General features: G+C 39.6%; 2 protein-coding genes across 3 annotated transcripts in view; both read left to right on the top strand.

Annotated features, from left to right (window-relative positions):
- The window catches only part of Nha2 (Na[+]/H[+] hydrogen antiporter 2), a 57,544-nt gene extending 36,609 nt beyond the window's left edge, over positions 1–20,935 (top strand). For both annotated transcript variants that reach the window (XM_065226474.1, XM_065226473.1), the window contains exons 2-8: positions 2,635–2,899; positions 3,497–3,796; positions 11,047–11,229; positions 19,346–19,521; positions 19,893–19,999; positions 20,202–20,507; positions 20,569–20,935. In XM_065226474.1, the coding sequence (XP_065082546.1) occupies positions 2,763–2,899; positions 3,497–3,796; positions 11,047–11,229; positions 19,346–19,521; positions 19,893–19,999; positions 20,202–20,507; positions 20,569–20,862 (1,503 nt within the window). In that variant the 5' untranslated portion in view covers positions 2,635–2,762 and the 3' untranslated portion in view covers positions 20,863–20,935. The remainder of the gene's footprint in view (positions 1–2,634; positions 2,900–3,496; positions 3,797–11,046; positions 11,230–19,345; positions 19,522–19,892; positions 20,000–20,201; positions 20,508–20,568) is intronic.
- Positions 1–27,068, top strand: part of LOC135704918 (mucin-2-like) — a 418,648-nt gene that overhangs the window by 261,040 nt on the left and 130,540 nt on the right. The window lies entirely within an intron of this gene.

The following is a 27,068-nucleotide window of genomic DNA, read 5'->3' on the forward strand; positions in this document are numbered from 1 at the left end:
TTGGTACCCCACTTGAGAGTTCGATTGGTACTTCTGGCTTCACTCTTGGCGTGACTCTTATTATAACATTGACTCTAATAAAACGAAAAAAGAATCACATCCGTAATTTTTTTTATTGTGAAAAAAGTTTAAATTTTTAAAGAAAAATATAAACACATATTGCGGCCTCTATCAACAAACCATGAAAACCATAAAATCATAGAGAAAAAACCAAATACAATCAATAATTTTCTTAACAAAATCTCAGTTTTATTTTATCATTATATTTTTTATATAATATATTTTCAAAAACCTTTCATTTGATATTTTGATCTTTGGAATCGGCTCAGTGGTTCATTAGCTGCGAAAAAAAAAGTCGTTTGAAAATATATTCATATATATTGGACCACCAATACGGGTCTAATATTTTGCGATAAGAAACAAAACAACAAATTTTTACGAAATTCTGAGAACCGCTACATCATTTTTATGTGCAATGGCTGTATAGTATATCGATAAATAGGAAATATATGTATAGTATTTCGACAAATAGGAAATATGAAGCCTGGCTAAATTTTGCTGTAGATTACCTCTCACCCTAGCAGGCCTGGGTTCAATACCAGTAGGCGCCACCGGGATGTTCTGAGGCATAACATCTCTGATCACGCCTTCCTTCGGAGGGAAGTAAAGCCGTTAGTCCCCGGTTCATGAGTTGATGGGGGTCGCTAGGAAGAGTCCAGATGTGGGAGATGCTTCCCTGGCGTTGGTAGCAGTGGTGCTCAGCACGGAAAACAAGATCAACGGAAAACAAATCAAGGAAAAAAAAACAAAAATTTCCTGTGTCCATACCTTATTACGAAAACTGAATAAAATTAGCGTGATAGAACAAGACATAGCACTACAATCACCGAATTACAGTGTTTACTCGGCTGTCGACAAAAGCAGGCCACTCTCTATGTGTGCTACGCGATCGTCTGTTTACTCGGCAGCAACCATTGTGTGGTCCTCCTCATTGTTCTTCATCAGTAGTTCTTTCGGTCGATGCGTCGTCGGCTTTGGAAAGCAGCCGTTTCGTGATGAGTGTGTGAGTGCTGACCACGTTTTGCGTCCATTGCTGCAATGGACGCGCTCTGACCCTCGTTGGCGAACAACAATTTGCCACACAATGAAACTACTGGAAGCGGCTCCAGTTCTGATTGAGGAGGCTTTTTGGATAGCGGAAGATAAAGTGTTTATTGCGTTGTACCTTTTGACTATAGTTTTAAGATGTATTGAATCCTCGGCTCTGTTAAGTTAATTCGGTTGAGCCTTATCAAATAAATTAATAAACAAAAAAAAAATCACCGAATTAAATTCAACGGGATTAGAACTGACTGCCATCGGTAATCCATTATATTTTTCTTCATGTTAGAAAGGCTCGCCTGATTAAAATTTACGTTTATGGTAAAGGCTTTGCAAATTATCTTCGTTATGAACTATGTTTCCATTGTAACCATAAATATATGCATATGATGGGGCACTGAGAAAACTGGTGAAGATGTATTTTTTAACACCGAGAGATATTGATACGCTGTATTTACGGGCTAGTCATAAATCATGTAGGCACTTAAGAGGGGAATGGCGAGTGTGTATGGTTCATATAAATTAACAAAACAATGTTGGTATGAGTGTCTCTTCAAAAATGGCTACTTAGTGAATGGACAGCCCCCTATCAAAATACGCATAGAAGCTAGATCGTCTTGAGGATTATAATTTTAATTATTATTTTATTGCATCAAATTAATTTTCCATGTTAAATATTAAGAGCAAATTCAACTCTTAAAAATAACGTCATATCGGCTGCACCAAAAGATACACAATCTGCTACTGATAAACCAACAACGCACAAAGTTAAATTAATTGATAGCGTCAATATTGACAGTCTGCTTGTTGCTGCGGCCCAGATCAAACCGTTCCGGAACGGGTGGTCGGGTTCGCATGGGACTCATTTTACATATTTGACGGGAACATATTTTTGTTTGTGCGTGTTCGTAATCTTATAACACGACTTCAAGTAAATTGGATTTTAGAGGAATAAAGTGTGTAATACTGTGTGAAGAAAATCAATGAAAGTCAATAGAATAACAAATGAGTATATCGTTTACTAGAACCACCTAGAGCTGTATTTTCACAATTTATAAGCGCATTTCAACAAGCATGGAATATTACCTGGCAACAGCATCCAAGATATGATACATATTTGCCTTTCAATACACTATCTATGGATGTATTTTTCAGGTAATATTTACAAAAGCCCTCTGCTAATTTAGAGCGAGATCTCAGTTTCAACAATGTGTACGAGTTCAATCTTCGATGTGTAATCTCTCGGCAGTTTCTTTCTTGTCTAGCAAAAATTTCGAAGTAGTTAAGAAGTGATTACTCACTCGTGGAACACGGCGAGATACCACGTTATCGTGGCTTCCAATATACTTGTCGAGTCTGCTGTTCTCGTGACGTCACCGTGCCAAATTTAACCGAAATAATGAAGAATCGAAAAGGTATCCATTCCCTAAAAGATTTTTTATTGCTCTGAGCCTCGGAATATACGTATCCTGCATGTATTTGCACTTTACTGAAAACGATCCTTTCTTTCTCTCTTGTTTATTCCCTCCGCAGTTTACATCACGTCAGTAGACGAGGCCGCCAATCATCAGCCAGCAGCATCAGCATCACCGGTCCCGGTGGAACTATTGCCTCATTCGGCAGACGTTCAGCAGCAACCAATTCCTTCGATAGATCTAACCATGTCTTTGAACAAACATCAGCAGCTTGACCACACGGGCTATGGGTATGACCAGGAGGAGACACAGCAGATAAACGCGTCGCTGCCTGGCGTGTGTAATGGATTGGAAATACAACAGAGTGCTGAACACATTGACAAGTAATGGACAGAAAAAACGTATATACCTACTCACGTACCGACCTAGTGGCACGCAATATTGCCTCGAAATGATAAATTGACGTAAACGCCATTATGCTCATATTGTATTTTTAAACGTAGCACTAGAGGAGGTTTGCAAATTTTATCGATTAAAGAAGAATAAATTTACCCATTAAAAAAAGTTCGGATTGCCAATAGACTTAATCGTTGTTACGTCATTCTATCGTTTCATGACAGATAGTCGAGGGATGTGAAAGTATTTTTGAAAATAATTTCAAGTTGTATCGTAATTTTCATGTAGCTATAAATTTATGATATTTCAATCAAAGCACATATTACTTAAATCGCATTCCTCTTGAAATTCCCATTCAAACAGCTCAAGACACCCCTCGCCAAAACCACTTGCGCGGCGAACATCCGATTCCTCCAGTTCCGGATATGAGCTACTCATATGCACACACAAGCAGTTGATTAAGTTTTTCTCCATTTTCTCTACTCTTCCATGTTCTTTCACCGTTGGGATCTCATCGGTTTCGAATGTGTTTCTCTGGATGCCACATGTGACCCGCGTGTGTGGTTTTGGGCTGAACCCCACAGAAGCTCGGGTAAGTCTTTTTTCGCTAGAAATTGGCTCATTGTTTCACAGCCGTTGGCTCTGTTGGCAATATTCTTCCTGCTCTGGGGAGTTGCGTATTCGGTGCTTCCCAGGCAACTCACCGATCCGGACACACCGTTTATGAGGCTGTGGTTTCTCTTCATCGGCGCGCAAATCAGTGGCATTCTGGTTTCGCTGACTGGGCTGCCCGATATGCTGGGAATGCTGTTTTGGGGCGTGCTGTATACCAACGTTGGCTGGGCAGACTTCCAAGGATTGCAAAAGGTGGAAGTTTTTCTCAGGTAAGCATGGGGAAAACTAGCTGCTAAATATGAATTTCCACGATTGGAATTGATTACAGTTCTTACACCCCTACACGGTGAGATTTCTATACAACAAAGATAAATGAAACGTGGATGAACAGAAAATACCCGATTTTAATGATACATACTTTAAGAAGTCTTTTGATTCTTTCACAGATGATTTTTTAAATTGGTTGAGTCGTTTTGAGTTAATCATAAATGTTCAAAAGTGTAAGGCCAGCCGCCCATTGCACAGATGGCAATAGTATTAAGTTTGTGTCTATACTATCGAGTTAATCCAAAATGTTTCTTCATAATAATATTTCATACAAAGGGCATAAGTGATTTTGTAAACTAAAACGTCAATCACCGATTTCTCGCGAATAAAACCTCACTTTCTCAATCTCATTGTTGCCTAAAATTGCATGAAATCGGCGATTGACGTTTGTTTGAAAAAGCAATTACGCCCAATTCTCCCCACTTCGGAATTGTGAAAATTCATCATAAAAAAACTAATTTATTTTCCTGACAAAAATTTGTTTGAATTGTAATTTCTTCGACTAAGTTGTAGTAGGTACTGCTATGAAAAAATGATGAGAAGATCAAAATATTTCAAATAATTACTTGTGTATAGGGGTCAAAGTAACAAAACAGAACACAAGACAACTTCTCTCAAAGTAGTAAAGATTTGGTTTTAGTCAGACTGAAAAAAGGGAACAGGGCCATGTTGGCGTGATGTTGTATAAAGGCTGACTACACGCTACGATGCACATACCTAAAAGTCGGTAAAGAATACTTAGATATCGGTAAAAATTACCGATGATCGAAGAAAGTGCACATACCTAAATTATCGGTAATCATGGATTACCAATAATTAACGTTCTTCTTTCTTTTATTTAACGTCGGTCTCTGTTCCGCAATCTAGTGCCAATCACCGACGGACATCGATTGCCATCCATTGATGGCAATCGAATGTGCAGGAAGGCAGCTTCCACACCTGTGTAGGATATCACACCCATTCAACATACATGGGCCGGGACCAACGGCTTTACTTCCCTTCCGAAGGAAGACGTGACCAGAGATTTTTATGCCTCAGAAAAACCCCACCGACCTCGGCTGGGATTGAACCCAGACCCATTGGGGTGTTAGAAAGCAGTCACGCTTACCACTAAACCACCGGCACCGGCCAATAATTAACGTTAAAAATGACCTTATTTATGGTAAAAAATATCCTATTTCAAGTAAAAAGTAACGATTTTATTTAACGGTATTTAAAAAATACCGATAATTTTTACCTATAATTTTAGGTAATCGTAGCTTAGAGTGTAGGATTAAATTGGTACGCCCCTTGCGTGCCGCTAGCACGCCTCTAGTTTTGGGAATCGGAAATCTTTGACAGTGGTTTGTTTACACTTCTATAAAGAACAACTGGTGCAAGAAGTTTGATCAAAGTAGTTTATCGCGCTCGGAAATTACATCAAATGGAATTCGAAAGAAGAAAAAAATAGAAGGGTCTGTGCCTAGGAGCACGCTGGAGCACGAATGGTGGCTTAACGTAAGACTGCTAGTGGACGGAACAAATATGTTGATCATTTAGTTCATAACTATTTCCGTTTTTGAATTGGTGGTCCTGAAAAGTGCCGGTTGTTTTTCCAATGGTGGAAGTCGTCCTACTGACTTTTCAGATTTTTCAAATAAGAGGAATATATGTTTAACTCTGGATTGTATTTATTAATATCCATGAATAATCCTTTCTTCCTTTTGAGTAGGTACAAGCACTTAACCAAATATCAATTTTTCCCTTTTTTTATTTTATTATATTCGTTAATTTTGAACGGACTTCTGACGCTTCTGATCAGAAACAAAGAATATTCTATGCAATTCTACTAAACATCCAAATAAAAGTTATGTGTTGTGATAAAATAAATTAAAGTTGATAAAACATATGAATACCTATAATATAAAACATATTTCATCTGCCAAAAGATTAGATAAAGTTGAAATTTGTTTTGATTAGAAGAATGTGATAAAATTAAACATCGAGCATAACATTTTACAACGAATTTTTGAAAATGAAAAATAAGAATTAAATTTTATGAAGTATTATAAAATTTTAATGCTTATTTTTCATTTTCAAAAATTCTCGAGTAAAAAAGAAACAAATCAACTGACAAAGATTTCCGAAATGTCGGGCATACAAAATTAAAATTTTAAGAAATCATGATTGTTTCATTTTTTCAGTTTTGTCTCTCATTACTGAGACTTGATTTTTTGTATTTTTAGACTTTTAGAAAAGATAAAAATCATTAAAAAAAAACAAGATTCAGGATTACGAGGATTAATTTTTTAGAAAACAAGCTTAAGTTATTCTTCTTATTTCTGAACTTCAAATGAACTCAAAGTATATTTTCTACGATCCACAATAAGATCATACTATAGAATTTATACCGATTATTTTAAAGATTTTTGTCAGCCAGAAACGGATTAAAAAGATTTTTTACGGTGAAAATACAGATTGAAAATGAAACAATGTGGCTACACTGCGTCGTCTTTGTATTAATGCGATGCGCACTGTTACTCATACGTCATGTTCGACGCTTTTCCGTCCGTTGCTTGAAAGCAAATGACAAAGAAAACTTAGAATTTAAATGATCTTTATTTCTTGTATTTGTTTGGTTCACATGTATTTATTTTCAAGATGCGTCTTTTCAACTTTAGTACATTTGAAGTTTTAATTATTATTTACAGTTCCTAGTCCTATCAGGCCTATTTTAGAGTATGACCACCTTGGAGGGATTGCTTTGTGACGAAGAAAACGATTTGGCAGGCGTTTTTATTATCGCTGCTTTTCTCCTCCCTTCCTTTCATTGGTGAAATGGTGAGCGATCAACCGAGCATTGAGCTTGCTCATGTGAACATGCGCAATGTGTCGTTTGTTCGATTTGCGCTCTATCGTTGCGTCCGTGTTTGGGATTTTTCGTTACATGTCTAAATTTTAATTTTTTTTAAATGTTTCCGCCAATATAGAAATTAAAAACGTAGTCCTACGTCAAAAAAGTCCGGGTCGGTTTCAAGCTGGCTAAAATGTTAAAGATGCCGAAAACAACAGTTTTTCGAGTGTTCAAAACCTACAAGAAAACCCTGAGTGTGGAAAGAATCAATGGACCTACGAAATAATTGGAACCAGGGATCGTCAGCTACGCAGCAAGGTGTTGAGGTGCGTTAAAGCCAGCCCGGTCTTTCGATCCGAGATGTGGCCAGAAGGTACAACGCCAACTTTTAAACGGTGCGGAACATTCTTGTCAGGGAAGGAAAGAAGTCGTACAAAGCCAGTAAACATCTGAACCGGCACATGAAGCAGAATTCTTTGGTCAAAAAGCATGCAAGGCTCTTGTACGACCGTGTTTTGATGAAACACAAGGGCTGCACTTTGATCGATGACGAAACATACGTCAAACTCGATTTTAAGGAGCTTCCCGGTCAAAAAATTTACATAGCGGCTGGACGTGGGGATGTGCCGGGAAGATTCAAATTCGTGTTTGCCGACAAGTTCGCGAAGAAGGCTATGATTTGGCAAGCGAATTGCAGTTGTGGCCTGAAAACGGAACCATTCTTCACATCCTCGACCATGACATCGCAAGTTTACATCGAAGAATGCATGAAAAACGTCTGGCACACGCAAACATTGGTCAACTTTAAATTGGTGTAGAGGAAATGTATGCAATGTCGGCCTAAGTGTCCCTAATTCGGGCCCATACATAAATTCAGCAATCAACTAAATTTTCATTAGCAACCAAAAATATTCATTAGTACCGTCTCAATGACGTGTTCATCTAGATACGATTGATAAATAGCAGGTTTTTAGCGATGGGCCCAAACTTAGATCCATAGGCCAACATTAGAGCCATTTCCCCTATTTCTGTTAAAAATGCATAAAAAACCTGAAATGCTGAATTTGGAAGTTGAGTGGATATACAATGGTTGCTATGATGAGTGTTCACCGTTTGCTCTCCAGTTTTCAAAATGACGTCCAAGCAAGAGGAGCAGCGTATCAACATTTTGCTCGCGCAGCAAGAGAATCCGACGTTGGAAAAATTGCTGGATGTAGCCAAGTCGACCGTGACAAACGTTTTAAAAGTATTCGGGGAGCGTCTGTGGACCGCCAGAAAGCCTGGAAGCGGCGGCAATTGTAATCCGGACGTGGCAGCGACGACGAAGAAGGTGGTGGTGAAATATAAGCGGAATCCTAACCTCTGCATCCGGGATATCGCTGGCAAGCTCAATGTCCCCCATACACACTTAGATTTTTTCGCCGAGATGGGCACCACCGAGCAGCTCGGCATTTTATTTTGCTGGAAATTCAGCAAAAAATATGTTTGTTAGCTGAGATCTCGGCAAAATTCCCGTTTGTTAGCTGAATCTCGGCAAATTTTTCACTGAGATCCAGCAAAATAAAATGCCGAGCTGCTCGGTGGTGCCCATCTCGGCGAAAAAATCTAAGTGTGTACTACTATGCAGCGGGCCAAGAAACGAGCCGGGTTGTCGACGTTTAAGAAGGTGAAGGTGGCGAACCTAGATTACAAACGCGAACACGTCGGCAAAGCAGCGGTCCCGAAAGCTGTATACGAATCTGCTCACAAAGTTTGACTGTGTCGTAATGGACGACGAAACTTATGTGAAGGCGGATTTCAAGCAGCTTCCGGGACAGGAGTTTTTTTTACCGCATCAGGAAAAGGGAAGGTGGCTGAAATTTTCAAAACCATCAAACTATCGAAGTTCTCGAAAAAATATCTCGTCTGGCAGGCCATAGCACGTGTGGTCTAAAAAGCGGCATTTCCATTACTACGGGAACCATCAATCAAGAGATCTTCCAGGAGTGCTTGGAAAAGCGGCTGCTACCATTCCTAAAGCAACATAATAAACCTGTGCTGATCTGGCCTGTCTTGGCGACCTGCCACTATGGGAAAAAGGCAATCGGGTGGTACGATGCGAACAACGTGGTTGTGGTACCCAAAGACCACAACCATCCCAACAGCCCAGAACTCCGCCCTATCCAACGGTATTGGGCCTTGATCAAACGGAATCTAAAAAAAAAAAAAAAATAAGTCCATGGAAAACGAGCAGCAGTTTAAATCTAACTGGCGTTCGGTGGCGAATAAGGTCGATGAGACCACTGTGCATAATTTAATGGAAGGGGTTAAGCGGAAGGCACGGCAGTTCAGATTTGGCAAACCAAAAGAATAAACGAACATTTTATCCTTTAAATATATGAATTGAACTACCAAAAGAAACATAAGAAAAATTTTGTGATATGAATTTTGATTGCAAGAAAAGATTTTTTTTGTCGACCAATTTTTGCGCGTTCCAGTCTTTATTGTCGTTCATCCGCAAGCATAGGTGCAAAGTCATCTTTTGACCCGATTTGGCCAGCTGCCACTGCTCCAATGTGGTTTTGGAGTGGTATGCTGCCAACAAGATCGGTTTAGTCCCCAAGCTAATCAATCCTCCGAATTGCCCGGAATTTCGACCAATCGAAAAATACTGGGCAATTTCATTTCAGGACATCCAGCAAATGCGGGGAAAGGGATGAAATTCGCTGATACCGTGTCCGTTTCCACTGTACGGGCGTTGATGGGCTCCAACAAGAGGAAGGTTCGAGATTTCATTCGAACTGGAGAAATGAAACCATCTAATGCTGTAACTTTAAAGTTTTAACAAAAGTACTGTGAAGCAACCATTAATGGACTTTTAAAACTTATTGAATCAAGGGTTTGCTGATTATTCGTCAGTTCGCGTTCCATTGTATTGTATAAAATTGCTATTTTTAAGTGTATGCACTTGAAAACAACGCCATCCATCTCTCAGACTGATTGAAGGTTGTATCACCAGACAATACTTTCGAGCATCTTTTGTGCGACGCGCGTGTGTTTTTTTGCCATGCGGGCTTTAAGAGCAAATTGTGTCGTGTTCGACACATCAATTCTTCCGAAGCGATCGTGTATCTCAGATATTAAAAATTTCTTGGATAATGAGCTGCAGCTCGACATGTCACTGGTGAAAAGTATCCAGCCACATAATGTCAAGAACGTTGTGTATTTGGGTATGAAAAGTGACGTAGTGGCAGAAAGAATCGCTTCAGGAAGAAGATCTTGATTCCAATTTACGTCGAGAGCAGTGCGGTCGACGTGCGCTTGCATGATCTTCCGGACGACATGGATAATGTGGCTATCATTGATCATATGCGTCAGTATGGTGAAGTGATAGCCATTAGAAGCGAAGTCTGGAAAAGCTATTTTCCAGGCTTTAGTAATGGAGTACGCGTTGTCAAAATTAAGCTTACTCTCCCCATCCCATCGTACATAGCCGTCGACGACGAAATTACGATGGTATCCTACCATAATCAGGTAAAAACATGCCGTAATTGCGGGCGCAAATCCCATCCCAAACAACGTTGCTCTAAGGTGGCAACAGCAACTGCAAACGAGGACAATAATCCCCCAACTGATCAACAGAATAGAAGCATCAACAACAGTAACAGCGTGAACAGTCAAACAGTCAACAAACAACAATCAAGCGCAGCCAACAGTAAGCAGTGGCCCTCTCTTTCCAAACCAACACCTACTGCAGAGCAACAGCACAACAATAAAACTGAAACAAAACGCCAAAGATCGATCGACTCGGACACTACGAACAATGTAACGAAAAAATTGAACGCAAACGACTCCACCGAAAGCGATAGCAGCTTGATCCCAGTGGTGATATTTGTCCCTATATGCAGCGCCCTTATAGGATTCCAGATGTTTCACACATTGAAGATCCAGAAGAACGGTGTGCATTGATCGAGGAGAACAAGAGGAGGATTGATGCCGCCTATTTAGAGCAGCTAATGCACAAGGAAAAGAAAAAAGTGCTTCCTAATTAAAATAAATTGTCTATTTGTTCATAGCATTCGGCTCCGTTGAGTCTTATTGACATTTGAGCCTTATTAAAAAAAAACGTAAGAAAAAAAAAGTGTATGCACTTTTTCATAAAATTCATCGATAAACTCATTTATAAAAAATACTGCAAACAATTTGAATTCTTCATTCTGGGACCTCTTATGATTCTCATCTATTCGTAAATATACTAAAACCTATCACCTCACAGCAAATGAAGCATAATGAAATAAAAAAAAAAAAAAAAATTGCACATCCCACTTCTGACCGATGCTACTTCCTGAAACCTTTTCAACACATTCTTTTTCTTTGCAGAGAAATGGCCCTCGTCAACATAATGCTGCTGGCTGGTCTCGGTTTGGACTATGATTCCTTGAAGAAACTCTTTCGTTTCATAATGCAGCTTACCCTGATCCCGACGGTGGCCGAGGTGGTGGCAATCACCGTGCTGTCCAGATACCTGCTGGATTTACCATGGCTCTGGGGTGTACTGTTGGGGTAAGTACCTACGAAATAAGCGTTGTGGGAAATAAAAAAAAAATCATCCCTTTTTGTGATGCTGGTGGGTGGCCTTAATAGCAAACGAAGATGGACGGGGTGCTTGGTAAATAGGTTCTATTCGGATAAAATTCATTCCCCTTTGATGGATCTCAGCTGACCACCATCGGCCGGCAGCAGCCTAGCCACCAGCATGTGCGGAATAACCACCGAGGAGAAATCCTTTAATTTGGTTTTAAATGCGTTTTTTTTTGCGCTCGTTCGTGAAGGAAGAAGAAAAATAGTGATGAGAAACTTAATGGAAATAGCAATTGTGTTGAAAGCCACATTAAAAGAGGTTTCCGTTGCAGAAAATTGAAAAGAGAAAAAAATAAAATAGTTTTTGTCCAACTAGCAGGTCACTGAAAAAATTGACATAAGAAAGGTTTTTCCATCTCACCCTTTCCCGAAAAGGAATAGGAAGTAATGAAAAAAAAAACCTCCTGCTTTCGCCTTCGGTACTCTTGATTTTTGAAAGCTTCATAGTAGAATTTAAGGAATGGTATGTGCAAGACGTGAAAAAAAAACTTCAGCTTGACGATGCATTAAGTGCATTAAACAGATTGCACCGCTACTGGTGGGCGGAATGTTCATACTTTACTCTACTCCGCTGGAAATCAATTCGGGCTGCAATGTTAATGTTCGATTATGGTACCTAGGAAAGAAGGGTTTTGATGTAGAACTACGTATGTGTGGTGAAATAGTGTTGGGTTTTGAACGCTTGTAACATTGCCATTTAGAGATGAAAATAAAATCCAAATACGCCAATCGATAGGATATTACATTACAAATCTGCTGAATTAAATATTTTTTTTTTAATTTTCCATAAGAACATTTGAAAAATGTACAAATGATAATTTTATCTCTGTTTGCATCAGTCTTCACGAAATATAGACGGCGGTAAGCTTGAGTTTCAATCTCGTCAGTGCACGTTCATTGAGCGCGCGTGTTACCTTTCGAATTCAGGTGTACTCTGCACATCGAACGTGATACTTCGTACCTGAAGGCAAGGCAAGGCTTCTTATACGCCACATCTTTCAGAGTTATAACAGACGAGAGGTGAACATGCCATTCTGATACACTCAAAGTTCATGGTTCGAGCTTGAATTATTCCGTTTTTATAATTTTTTTTAAATGTCATCCATTCTTTCCAACGCCAACGCCTGTCTGCTGCACTCGAATACGAACGATGTTTTTAAACGCTGAAGCAAACGATGGGCGAACATAAACGTTGTTGAGGTGTGTGTATGAGAGAATGCTAATGTAATGCACATCAGTGCATTTGGTGAAGTGGTTGAGACTAGGGTACTGATGCACGGTCAATATCGGTGTCATTTTTTGATTTTGTTACTTAGGAATCCGATTTTGTCTGACAAACGGGACAAACATTTCAATTAAAATCGGTTCCTTGCTATGAAAACAAGACTGACCGTATCAAAACCGAATGCTTCATCATTTATCAATAGAACTGGAGTAAAACGATATGCAGAGGGAACTAAAAGTGGGGAGGGGCCTTACATGATAAGTATGGAAAGATGCGTAACATAAGGGGGGTTAACAATTTGAAAATATTGTGCACGACATATTTGAAACGTCCTCTATACTAAACGTCAACGTTCGTTCACTTCTTTTGTCAAGGTTTAGTAGAAATTTATTTATTGAATTATTTAATGAACCAAATTACCAAATTCATATAATTGTGAAACACTACATCAAATAACCAGTAGGAGAATTATTTATGGGATTTGTTGAAATTTACGTATGGCAGCTGATAGCTGATAGCGCATGATAGCTTCACAATAACAGTCGCTACCAGCAATAACTTTCTTCCAATAATAGATATTCGGATAAAAATTTGTTTTCCACCACGCTGAAAATGTACCGCGTTTGCCAGTCACACGAGCGCTTGATTACGAACGATGTTTTTCAAACACTGAAGCAAACGATGTTCGAACGTAAACATTGCACTCATGCTGGTGTGCAAGTTTATTTGCCTGAGTGCATGCTTGGCATGCACAGTTATACACACCAACTTCTCATTTGTTAATAGCTTTTCACTCAGATGTGGAAATTGATTGATTGATTTATCTTTATTTAGGAGGCTTTCACCCTGAGGCTGGTTCGCCTCCATAATGTGGAAATATAGTTTTGATTAAAGAAATTGATAGATTTGGATCATAGTTTACTTTAGACATACAAAGAGTAGGTAAATCTTATAATTTGAATCAACACCAATGAATTTTTACACTTAAAGTTCATTTCTCACTTCATTTTCACAACGCAAAATCAAATACAGTTTATTACTAGAATTAAAATCACATTTTTTAACCTATCTATAAGAAGCTCAAACTCTATTCTATCGACTGTATCAAACAGAACTATGTTTCGTCAACTCTGTGCAAAATTATTAGCAAATGAGCAGTTCGCGAGCAAAACTGTGTATGCCAAGCATGCCTGAGCTCATGCGTGAACATAGAGTGAATGCACAGGTAAGTGCAAAAGCCTGTTTGCACATCAGCTGCACTTTGAAGACTAGTTTTCATGAAATAAACGTTTTTCCTAAACCCAGTCGTCATAATCGAGTACTACAGTCAGGAATCCTTATTGCCGGGGAAACGGGGGCGTGAATAATAAACCGTTAATAAGGATACCCACAGCTTATGGGATTTCCACTAATAGGGGTGGTGGTGGATTATCTCGTTTGTTTCAATTTAAAGAGCTATACTGTCTTGCACAAAGTTGTTGTACTTGAATAGACCAACAAGCCTGTGTCATTGGATTTAGGTTTAATCGGGAACTACGCCACTAGCGCCTCTATTCACTTTTATGTTACTTATGACGGGCGCTGGATCATAGGTCCAACATATAATATTTCGTGATGCTGGCCATATAGAAAGTTACTGTCTTGAGCAAAGTTGTTCCAGTGACCAAGTCCTTTCGGATGGTGGCCATATTAGCTCAGCATACTCTCACTACTCAGCGCTAGTGTGCACATGAGGTTGCTATATAAGCTGTATCTCAAAATCCTGGGCATATAGAAGGTTACTGTCTTCGAATGGTCTTCTTCTTCTTCTTCGCATTTCAAGCTTATTGCATATCGCATATTAGCTTATTGCGTGCTCTCAACTTAGTGTTCATGCACTTCCACAGTTATTAATTGAGAGCTTTCGATGCCTGTACCATTTTTGCATTGGTATAATTGTATGGCAAGTCCAATCATACTTCTATGCCCAGGGAAGTCGAGAAATTTTCCAACCCGAAAAATTCCTAGACCGGACCGGGAATCGAACCCAGCCACCTCCAGCATGGTCTTGCTTTGTAGTTGCGCCTTTACTGACTGAGCTAAGGGAGGCTTCGAATGGTGGTTATATTATTTAAGAACTCTCTCACTAGTGTGCACATGAACTTCCTTAATAGGTTATGTATGGAAAGCTTGTCCATATAAGATGTTGCTGTGCAATGTGAGGACACGAAACGGAATAGGGAGAGGTTGTTAATCGATTTTGGACGCCATTTTAAAATCCAAGGTAACGGTCATCGATTCAGAAAAACTGTCAAATACCCTACAATATGGGTATTTTCGGAAAAGGGATGCCGTGTAGAGGTCGAAAATTGAAGCCAGACGCCATTTTGGAATCCAAGATGGCGGCCATCAGTTCAAGAAAAACTATCAAATACCCTACAATATGGGTATTGCGGATAGGGGATAACGTGTAGAGGCCAGAAATCAATGCCAGATGGCATTTTGGAATCCAAGATAGCGACCACCAGTTCAAGAAAAACTGTGAAATACTCTACAATATGGGTATTTTCGGATAGGGGACGACGTGTAGAGGCTGTAAATCTATGCCAGACGCCATTTTGTAATCCAAGATGGTAACAATCGGTTCGAGAAAAACTGTCAAATACTATAAAATATAGGTATTTCCGGAAAGGGAACGACGTGTAGAGTCCAGAAATCGATGCCTTTTGATCGTTGGTTAAATAAGAAATTGAAAGTGTTCAGTATTGCCTTAACCAAGTGTTCACCTGAGATGAAACAAAACTATTTCACAAAAAAAAAAAAAAAAAATGCTTCAAAGATCTTATGTCTCAGAGCATCAGAAAACAATGCAAGGACCGAAAGGGGACAAATAAGGGTTTTTCTCTAAAGCGAAATTTACAGGAAGCAAATCTTCCTGGGCATTATCGTGTCAACAAGAAAGGTTGGATGACCCGAGAATTATTTGAGGACTGGATAAACGACTGCCTCTCACCACAGTTGGAGGAGTTTTGTGCAGCCAAGAACGTTAGTTTCAAGGCTTTGCTGCTTCTTGATAACGCTCCGTTGCATCCTCCCACCATAAGCAATACCAACATAATGCTTCTATACATGCCACCAAAAATCCCGTCTTTGATTCAACCCTTTGATCGCGGCAACATAAAAAATTTCAAGCTGAAGTATGTCAAGAGAAGCTACAGTTTTATTCTGGAAACAGCCGAGAATGAAGGCCTTTCACTAGCGGATACACGAAAGTAGTTCAGCATCAAGAACTGTTTCGACTGCTTGGATGTGGTTCTAAAGCACCTAAAACAAAGCACGTTGGTAAACTGCTTGAAGGAAATTCTTCCGTCGTATTTCGCGAATTCACAATGCAATGAAGACGACAACGAGAATTTGCAGATCATGTCCGAAATTCAACAAATTCACGGAAAGTTTGGTGCACCGGGGATAAGAAACATGGTGAAATCAACGAAATCATAAGAGATACACCGGCTACAGCAGATGAAATTGTTAGCGAACTGAACCCATCTATATTGAATTCTGGATTATATTTTCATCCCACCACGGCAGAAATCGAGTTCAAAATAAATCAGCTCTCCGAGTTCTAAAGCATCTGCACATTGGACATTAATGTCGAACAGAGTGCAAAAATCCAAGATATGCTAAGGGAAGTCGGAACGTTGTCATCTTGCTCAATGATACGTTATAAACATTATACAAATCATACGCAATATGCTTGGTAAGCATTATTCAGGAAAATTAATGCGAGGCAAGATTTTGAGCTCCAAAGTACCCTAACACACTAAACACTAAATGTCCCTTTGAAAGCCAATTGCCACCATTTTGGATCGCAAAATGGTGGCAGACATCGACTTTGGCCTATACACGTCATCCCCATTAATAGTTTACGTTAAAGCAAAGGCCGTCATCTTCAATTTCAAAATGGCGTTTGGCATCGATATCTGATCTCTAAACGTCGTTCCCTATCCAAAATCAATACCCATATTTTGGAATTTAACAGTTTTTATTGAACCGATGGCCGCCAGCTTTGATTCCAAAATGGCGACTTGAATTGATATCCAGCCTCTACACGTCATCATCTCTCCGAAAATACCCTTATTGTAGAGTATTTGACTGTTTTCTTGAACCGATGGCCGCCATCTTGGATTCCGAAATGGCGTCTGGCATCGATTTTCAGCCTCTCACGTCGTTCCTTTTCCAAAATACCCATATTGTAGGGTATTTTACAGTTTTTTCTTGAATCGATGACCGACATCTTGGATTTTAAAATGGCGTCTGAAATCGATTTAGAGCCTCTCCCTATTCTGTTTTGTGTCCTCACATTGCGCAGCAACATCTTATATGGACATAACATCTTTCTCAAAGAGCAGGAAGGTTTAGGATGTTCGCAGATGACGCCTCCATCATCTATAAGGGTCGAGTGATCCGTGCTCTGGCGAGTAAACTACAATCAGGCCTGGATGTTCTGTCCGACTCTTTCAAGAGCTGGAAGATTTGTATCAATGCAGCTAAAACACAAACCATTCTGTTTCCGCACTCGAATTCACCTCGGCTTGTTCCGCCTGCTAACGTCAAGATCCATGTTGATAGCACTCCCATTGAATGGTCAACCCAAGTAACAATTTTGGTTTTATAAGGGTTCTGTAGACCGTGATTTAGACTTGTAGCATGCTTTAAAACCACTATGTTACTTGGGAAGTGAAATAGTCAACTTTGGTCTCACCCTCGATAGCAAATTGCTATTCCGATCCCATGTGGACAAGACATCCACCAAGTGTAACATCTTGATCAGGTCGCTCTACCTTCTGATAAACAGGAAGTCCACCCTGTCCCTCAAAAACAAGCTTGTTGTTCACAAGCAGATCATTCTGCCGACTATTGAGTATGGTATGCCAATCTGGGAGAGCTGTGCTGAGTTCCACCACCTAAAGCTTCAGAGGATCCAAAACAAGATCCTCAGAATGATCCTTAACAGTCCACCGCGAACTCGTAATTCTGAGATTCACCAGATCTTCAAACACTGGTCTTCAAACACTCGAGGAGCGAAAAACTTCCACGCTGGAACGGTTCAGAGTCACCTGTCTGCGATCAAACCACCAGATCATTCGTGATTTGGCAACCTAGTTCAAGTAGTTAAGTAGGCTCCTGAGCTCAAGTAGATAGGTTATCATTTTTTTTTTTTTAATTCAAAGAAAACAAGCCCTTAAAAGGGTTTCCTGTAAATTAACCATTTAATTCGAGTAGTTTAAAATGATGTTTCCTACCACTCGAACTTTGAAATAACACAATATTTTGAAGGGGTTTCTTCTCGAACCACGAGAAAAGTAGCCAAAAGTAGTGTGTTTCATAGTAAAAAAGTAATTTGTTGGCCCAATTCTGTGAAATCGCTGGTAGAAAGTCACGGTAAAACTGTTTGACAAAGTGGTCCATTAGCGCTAAACTCAATCATCACATTAGAATAACCAATAAACTAGAACAAAGATGAAGAGCCAAACCAATTGAAATGTTAAACCAAATGTTGAACAGAAAAAAAAAACCACAATATAAACGTAAATTTTACTACTACGTGTCTCTGCTCATTACCGCTTCGGACGGCGTGGCACTTGGTTGTGCAGCAAGCAGGAGCAAGTCGGCGGGTAAAAGTGGATCACGACGTGATCACCTTCTCACAACCAGCGATGGGCTGGAATAATACTTGGTTCCCGTTTAACTAAAATGAAACGTGGAAAAGTTATATGTGTAAAACACCCTCCACCCCCTATAACGACAACCCAAAAAAAGACAGGGACTTTGACGATCACGATGATCAGGAGGGACAAATATCATCAACATCATCCAACGGAACAACAACATCAAACGGCCCTTTTAAAGGCCACACATAAAATTGAAAGAGTTGATATTAAAATTTAATTGCATATAATGGAATTCAAACAGTTCTTTCAACGCCAAAATATATAACGGTTTGTTTAGGCCCCACATTTGAATTTTCATAATTTATTAAATTCCCGGGAAAAACGGCGCCGGTAGTGTAGTGGTAAGCGTGATTACCTCTCACCCCAGCAGGCCTGGGTTCACTCCCAGTCGGCGCCGCCGGGATGTTCTGAGGCATAACATCTCTGATCACGCCTTCCTTCGGATGGGAAGTAAAGCCGTTGGTCCTCGGTTCATGAGTTGATGGGTCGATAGGCAGGGTCCAGGTGTGGGAGCTGCCTTCCTGGCACGTCGGTAGCATTGGTGCTCAGCACGGAAAACAAGATCGACGTTAAAAACAAACCAAAGGAGAGTAAATTCCCGGAAAAATATTGAACCAACATCTCTATCAAATTATCAAATATTGTTTTTATGTGTCCCACATAATAATTGTTGCAATGTTAGCAACAAATGATATCTATGTGTCGGACACATACTTAATATGTGTACATATGAAAACCATGCGCGACCACACATACTATTCATTTGACGTATACATTTCATGTGTACTTCTGAGTGGATTCTGTTTATGTGTGGTCAAATGAATTTCACATGGAAATTTGCCAATAAAAATGTGTAAATTGTTTTGAGTGAACCATAACCGAAACATTGAAATACTTGAAAAATTTAAGATAAAGTATAATAGTCAAAAATGCATGACATACATCAATTTTTTATTTATTTTTGCCTAAAATCGTTCTTTGACCATACACTATGCTTTGTACATTTAGTCACGAGTATTGGCACCGGAAGTATTCGATCCTGTCGTTTAAATTCCTTCATTTATTTTTTTTGTTTGTTATCAAATTCCTCTCGTTCCAGTTTGGTGGTAACAGCAATTTCACCGAACGTTGTCGTCACCGTGCTGCTGCGCCTGAAGGAAGAGCGTCTTGGCATGAATAAAGGAATTCACACATTAATCATCGCTATGACAAGCTGTAATGATGTTCTAGCAATTTTCCTATTTGGCGTCATTTTGGGGGTGATATTCTCCACTGGTGAGTACAGAAAGTAGAGTAGGTACACTGAAGCGATGCAACAGCGAATTCTTTGTGAGCAGGAATGCCAAGCCCCTAGTTTTGAGAAAATATGTTCACGGTTTTACTGCAGCGAATTGAGGCAAGGTTAAAATTGATATTTTTCCCGGAATGATGGCAGTCCTGGACTTGCCATAGCAAGACGCACTCCGTGTCAAAGACGTTATTGCTTCCGTAGTACGTGCTGGTTTTCACAGCATGGTATCTGCACCTGCTACCTACCCCGGGAGCAAAGAAGAGAATTTGGAAAGTTGCATACTATCTGAAACCATAGTGAATATTGCACCCTTTACCCAAACATATGTACATTGTTCTTCTTCTCCGTCGTACAGGTAACCTCACGAGTCAAATCCTCCAGGGGCCAATCGGTATCGTAATTGGTCTAGTGTTTGGCGGTGCATGCGGTGCCGGGTTACTCTACATGCCATCCTATCAAGCGGTATGATATTATATACATTCATACGTACACTTTACACGCCACATCTTAATTTGACCTCTCATAAGACAAGAACGGGGAAATTTCTCCTCTTACTTGTCTACCTACAAGCTAGTCTTGCTGTGTGGGAGCCCTAAGCGCACTCACCGGGGTGCTGTGTCGTACATCACGCTAGTCCTTATTAAAATTTTAATTATTCAAACAGAAATACTCCAACGGCTTGCGCTTCTCGATGACGATTCTCGCCGGAACACTGTCGGTCGTTGGGAGCAAACTGATTGGGTATCCCTCAGCGGGGGCCCTAGGGTGCATCGTGACGGCTTTTGTCGCTGGAACGGGTTGGAAGAAGCGCATCGATTACGACACCAACGAAGTTGGAATGTACTTAGATTTGCTGTGGAAATTCTTGAAACCGGTTTCATTCTCACTGATTGGAAAGGAAGTCAACTTTTCGGTACTGGAAGGTAATACGGTGCTATATGGAGCAATAACTCTGTTAGTTGCTGTATTGGTAAGTGTTCTTCATTACAATTGTTAATAAATAATTTTCTTATTTCAACTCTATATTTTAGTTTCGGCTGATTTTTTCGTACTGTTCAACGCTTGGTAGTGACCTGAACTGGAAGGAGAAAGCCTACGTCACACTGTCTGGCTTCCCAAAAGCTACTGTACAAGCGGCTCTTGGTCCCGCTGCCCTGGATCTGGCACGTAGTTTAAATGCAACAGACGATCTACCTCGTGCTCAAACGGTTCTTATTGTAACGGTTCTTGCAATTATTTTCACAGCTCCTTTGGGCGCTCTTCTCATGATCAAACTAGCTCCAAGGTGGTTAAGGAAAGGTGTGCCTGAAGGTAATGGTATCTGACAGAACGATAGCAACTATTGTACTTAGCAGAAATGTATTGGCTTAATCTTAAATCACACTCAACGGGTAACATTGTACTTTATGACAAATTTTGTGCGTGATCTATGCAAGAAAAGTATAATCTCAATAGCATCGGAGCTTCTATTTCACAACTGATTCCGAACGCCTGTACGAAAGTGGAAATTTCCACCACCATTTCACACAAGTTGCGCATATCACAAAAGTTCAAACTCAAAGAAACAACCAAAACAACACCCAAAACGGATGAAACAGGCGTTCTCCGGTTGTTGCTGCGAAAATGTTCTCGAATCTGCATCCGGTAAGAGAGGATATTGCTGGTCAGAAAATAATAAATAATGCTAGTTTATATCCTGCCCAAATACCGGCACAAATTCCTTCCCCTCTGGGTGCAAAACTCTCTCCAAAAATGGCAAACAATGGAAGAAAGCATACGTAACTTTGAAGGGTGTTGATGCTCAGCTTGCTATCAAAACTTTCTAGCCAAAACCAATTTGTGGCAATATGTGAAATAGTTTAAACATTTTTGGTGTGTGGACTGGAAACCGTGTAATGGCGTATGATTGAAATTACTTGAAGCTAGTTTTTAACCAGTGCCACAAATGTGATTTTAAGTTAACAGTGTATTTATGTTTTAACTTTTTTACTATTTTTAGGATAACATGTTTATATGACATTTTCCAGGAAATCACTTGCCAAAAGGTTGGATGGTGCTCTTTATTAACGAGACTTTCAGCCAAAGGCCTTGCCAGAAGGTCATTCGCCAGAACCAATTTGCCAGAAAACCATTCTAATAAGAACAGAAGGAACAGAAAAACTTATTTTCTCGCCTTAAAATTATGAAATGCTGGAAAAATAATAATTTATCAATAAATTATCAATTTTTCTTAGCTTTAAGCGGCTTTTTCACCTCTAGAGCTCGTATTGCAACATTATTTAAGGTAACTTGTTTAAAAAAATCACGAAAAAATCAACTACCCATTCAGCATGACCCCAAAATAGAAAAATTGAAAATCGCATTAAAACAGATTTGAGCATGCATGAATTTTTTGATATGTTTCCATTCATATGGCTCTGCAAAAGAAAGGTATGTGGAATATTTTGAATATTATGAGAATGTACAAACATAAAAATTGTTTAAATCAGGGAGAAAGCTGGCTACCATTGTTGAAAAAATGTGTTTTGTTTGCCTTCCGGACATTTCAGAGCAGAATATTTGATGGGTAGATTGGAATTTTGAGAAATGACCTGAGAATGAAAATACTGCAAATATTTGCAAATCTGCGATGTATCGATGTTTTACGCAACGATGAATATTCAATTTTTTGCATCGTGTTTTGGATATGCACATGCTATAATTTTTTTTACTGACCTGATACATGCATAGAAGCTGACCAAAACATGTTCAAGTAATTCAGATGCAAATTACTTGAGATATTAGAAATTCTGCAATGCACGGCTGCAGTTTTACAATAATCAGTTCCGCTATAGCAATATGGCCACTATCTTGAATTCATTTATTTTTTTTTACCAGTAATGCGTTGTATGCACAATGATTAAGCCTTCATAAACTATTAATTTAAAATAAATCTATGAATTGGAGGCGAACCAGCCCAAGGCTGAAAGCCTCCTTAATAAAGCTAAATAATAATAATAATAAATCTATGAAAATTGATATACTAGTCTTAAATGAGTTCTCTATCAGGTTTATGGGTAGTTCAAAATTAAAAACTAAAAAGTAACGTTGTCAGCAACCAACAAACACTTTTTGCATGAATGTTTGCAAAAAGAGTGATGAGGGGCCAATTAATATACGCACACATACACATCAGGGGCTCAGCTGTCAACTTCCAGTCAGGTCAATAGGTTGCGGATGATTGAACGGCCTGCAATGGGTTAGTTGCGAATATTCAATAATCAACCCCGGATAAGCAGCGGGAGCCTGCCTATTCTGGGAAGTTGGGTAATGGCGTGGCGTCCCGGTAAAACCATAGCAGGCCTCCGGATACGTTCAAAACTTGTCGCCAAATTTGGTGGGTAGTAGGCTCAGATGTAATATTCCTGACTTACTCTGAACACGATTCCCATGAAGGATCGTGTCTGGCCTCCCTGCTTGCATAGATAACCATGAGCCCAAGATAGGCGACTACATACAATGAGTGGATATAGCGGTCCGGAGGGTGGACCCAACAGAATGGAGAAAATTGAAAAAAGTAACAAAAATTAAGAAAATAAAAAATAAAATAAAATATGAAGGACGACGGCAAGACGCTAGACAGTTAAAACTAAAGAGCGGACGTGCACGCAAGGAGCACAATGTTGCAAGGAGAGCAGTAAGCATGCTTGGCATACACAGTTGTACACACCAACTGCTCATTTGCTAATAACTTCGCACACAATTGACGTAACATAGTTCTTTTTGAAGCAATAGATAGAATAGAGTTTAAGCTTGTTATTGATACGTAAAAACAAGTAGATTTTAATTCTAGTAATAAAGTGTATTTGTTTTTGTGTTGTAAAAATGAAGTGAGAAATGCTCGCTGCACATCTCGTATTTTAAGTGTAAAAATTCATTGGTGTTGATTCAAATGTTAAGATTTACCTACTGTTTGCATATCTATAGTAAACTATGATCCTAATCTATCAATTACTTTAAAGAAAAACGAATTTCAACACCTGAGTGAAAAGTTATTAACAAATGAGCAGTTGGTGTGTACAACTGTGTATGCCAAGCATGGCAGTAAGTACTCCAAGGAGAGATAGCTTTTGTACTAAGCCATTTGTTCACACCGAAATTCAGCAGTGGCACAGCCCAAGAAGAACTGCAGCTTGAGAGAACCAAAACTCAGCCTGAACTTAAAAAGGATAAGAACAACGTCCACACTAGGATCAATGTTCAAATCAAATTCGTCATAACTGCTGCCGAACGGGAACAGAATACACTGATAACGAGAGCCGAGACTGGTCAAGGATAAGGCAACGACTGAAGCACAGGAGACGCCGAAGGGATCCCGAAATCCACGCTCGGAAAAAAGAAAACGGGAAACACTAGGAGATTTTTTATGAGATTTCAAACTTGGAAACATTTAATGGCCCTGGAATTTTCAAGGCTCTAAGCTTGAAAATTATTTTTAATCCGGTATATTGAAATTATTTCTTAGTGCTTGGAATGTTTCCTAATTTTCCATGTACGAAATTTGTTTTTTGACGTAGGACTACGTCTTTGATTTCTATATGGGGGTACACTTTGTGAAAACCGAAAATGGAACATGTAACAAATTAAGAAAGATTTTGAACGTTAATAACTCAGCTACCCCTGGTCCAATTTCAATAATTTTATCACCAATCGATCAGAAATATGGCTACGCATTGATAACAATGCTTCCGAATGTTGATTTTCAACAAGAAACTATTGAAAAACTGGTAAATGTTCAGCATTGTCCAAAAGCGTCGAATTAACTAACAAATCCACCAATTACCTACATGCATATGCTGCTTCCCCAGCACAGTCGTCAGAGAGTAGTAAGTAGACGAAACAAGTCGAAGTGGCATTCGCCTCCGATCCTCAGGCGCGTGCGAATAGGGAGGATGGAATTGCGTAATATTTTACACACTCATCGCCATGTTCAGAACCAAACGCAAATTCTTCGAGATAACCACCATCCGTCGTCTGGCTCGCCGTGGCGGTGTCTGACGTATCTCCGGTTTGATTTACGAGGTGTGCTGAAGGTGTTCCTGAAAAATGAGATCTGTGATGCTGTTACCTACACTAAACACGCCAAGCGTAAGCGGCCATGGATGTCATCTACGTTTTTGAAGTGACAGAGACGCACTCTGTTTGGTTTCAGAGGTTAAATCATCACCAACATTGAAAACAAAACGGCTCTTTTCAGGGCCACCAAGCTTATTACAGTAAAGAGTAGGAATAGAATTCATCTGCCTGTTTGTCCATATTCAGAACCACCGACCACACAAAATGCTCATGTGATCAAACTGGAAGCAGGGATACAAATTGTTTTGATCAACCTTGATCAACTTTGAATCGCCACGGCCGGATATTTTCGATGGAAGAAGCAACAATCTAGCATCTAATTCGACGAAGACGGCAGGAAACATTTCTGGATCAACAATAGAATAGGGCCCATCAGCATTTGTAAACAAACCGTTCCAAAGCCTCACAAATCGAAGGCCACTCACACAAACCAACACCAACATCTTGTAGGTAGAAGTTTCCCCTATCCGATGATGGTGTTGGTTTGTGTGGGTGGCCTTCGTTTTGTGAGTAAAGGGCTTTGGAACGGTTTGTTTACAAATGCTGATGGGCTCTTTTCTATTGTTGATCCAGATTTGTGAAGCCGAGTTATTTACGAAAGAGAGTGTCGATGAAGAGAATCGATCAATGTAGATAGGACCTATTGAAAAGTGACGCGAGATTTGTTTTCCGTACTGAGCTCCAATGCTACCGACGCCAGGGAGGCAGCTCCCAGAGATGTTATGCCTTAGAACATGCCGATGGCGCCGACTGAGATTGGACCCAGGCCTGCTGGGGTGAGAGGTAATTACGCTAACCACCAGCGCCGATATCTATCACGGCGAATGAGAACGACCCAAATTTGAGTTTAGTTATTTCAGAAATAAGTGCAGGAACTCAGCGATGAGTAAATATTCCTCATGTTTTCCCAGGTTTTTCCAGGATTTTCCAGGGAAAAATTCCCGAATTTGAGAAAAGTAAAGATTGGATTCACTCAGTCTATTGGTACTACTCCGAGACTGAATAAAATTTTCGTCAATTTCCTCATTTTCTGGCAGATTTTTTAGGTTTTCCACAGGAAATCATGAGACAAATTTACTCATCGCTGAGTTCCTACACTTTTGGCGATTATGAGTGAACTAAACTCAAATTTGGGGCGTTCTCATTCACCGTGTACGCATAAAAAAAATAGCCAGTGTTGCTACTTGATAGCAAACTACTCATAATGGGAGGAGTCTTTGTAGCTTTTATACCACTTGGTTGCACATCATTCTGCTTTAACCTAAAAAGATATAAAGCAGCGCTGCTGCCTGGTATCAGCTCATTTTCGCTTCGGACGGCGTGGTGAGCAATAGTAGCAGTAGGTCGTGGCAAAGGAGGTGCCAATCGTCATCGCAAATTCTTCGAGATAACCACCATCCGTCGTCTGGCTCGCCGTCGCAGTGTCTGACGTATCTCCGGTCTGAACTACGAGGTGTGCTGAAGGTGTTCGTGGAAAATGAGGTCCGTGATGCTGTCACCTACACTAAACACGCCAAGCGTAAGTGGCCATGGATGTCCTCTTCAATAAAACGGCCCTTTACAGGGCCATCAAGCTTACATCAGTAAAGAGTTGGAATAGAATTTATGTATGCTTGTTTGTCCATATTCAGAACCACAATCCCCCAGCGACCACACAAACTTGGAAGCAGGGGTGCAAGTGATTTTGATTGATTCAGGAGGGTGGCCATTAAACCGGGAAATCCGGGAATACTGGGAAATATCCGGGAATTTGGAAAGTAACCGGGAAAACCGGGAAAAACCCGTGAATTCTGCAAGAGAACCGGGAAAATAAATTAACCATATCATAGGAACAAATTTTTACATCAGAATTTCAGAATAAACCATTAAAACAGAGTGATCCTTTAGCAAATGAATGTCTTGCTCTATTTGTTGCATAATTTTCTTCAGTATACCGTCTTATTGTTTTTAGAATTTAATCACTCAGCAATATTGCAAATTGATTTTTGTCGTTTCAATTTCAGATGTAAAGTGCATGGTCCTCTAAAGAAAATATTGAAGATGCTGGAGTTTGGAAACAAATATTTGTAAAAACCGAAACTGAATTATTCTTTTCCGGGGTTTTAATTTTTCTTTGTTAAAATTTCTCATGATAATTCCAGAATTAACTTGGAATTCTGCTCTGAATTATCTTGAAATTGTTCTGAAATAAACCAGAAAACACTCCGCGTAATAATTACCGTTGAATTCTTTTAGGAATTTTCTTCCAACCCCTTCGAAGAATTTATTGGAATCCTTCATATAATTCCCGTTCCCGCCTATCCGGAGACTTTGATTCCTTTAAAAATCTTTTCAAACATTTCTTTTAACTCTATTCAAAACAAAAGAAATCTTTCGAAAATTAATTTATAAATCCCTTGGAGTATTTTAAAGAATT

This window comes from Ochlerotatus camptorhynchus, unplaced genomic scaffold, assembly GCF_037179485.1.
Source record: "Ochlerotatus camptorhynchus isolate MF236.1 unplaced genomic scaffold, CSIRO-AGI_Acam_v1.1 ptg000251l, whole genome shotgun sequence".
NCBI classification, from domain to species: Eukaryota; Metazoa; Arthropoda; class Insecta; order Diptera; family Culicidae; genus Ochlerotatus; species Ochlerotatus camptorhynchus.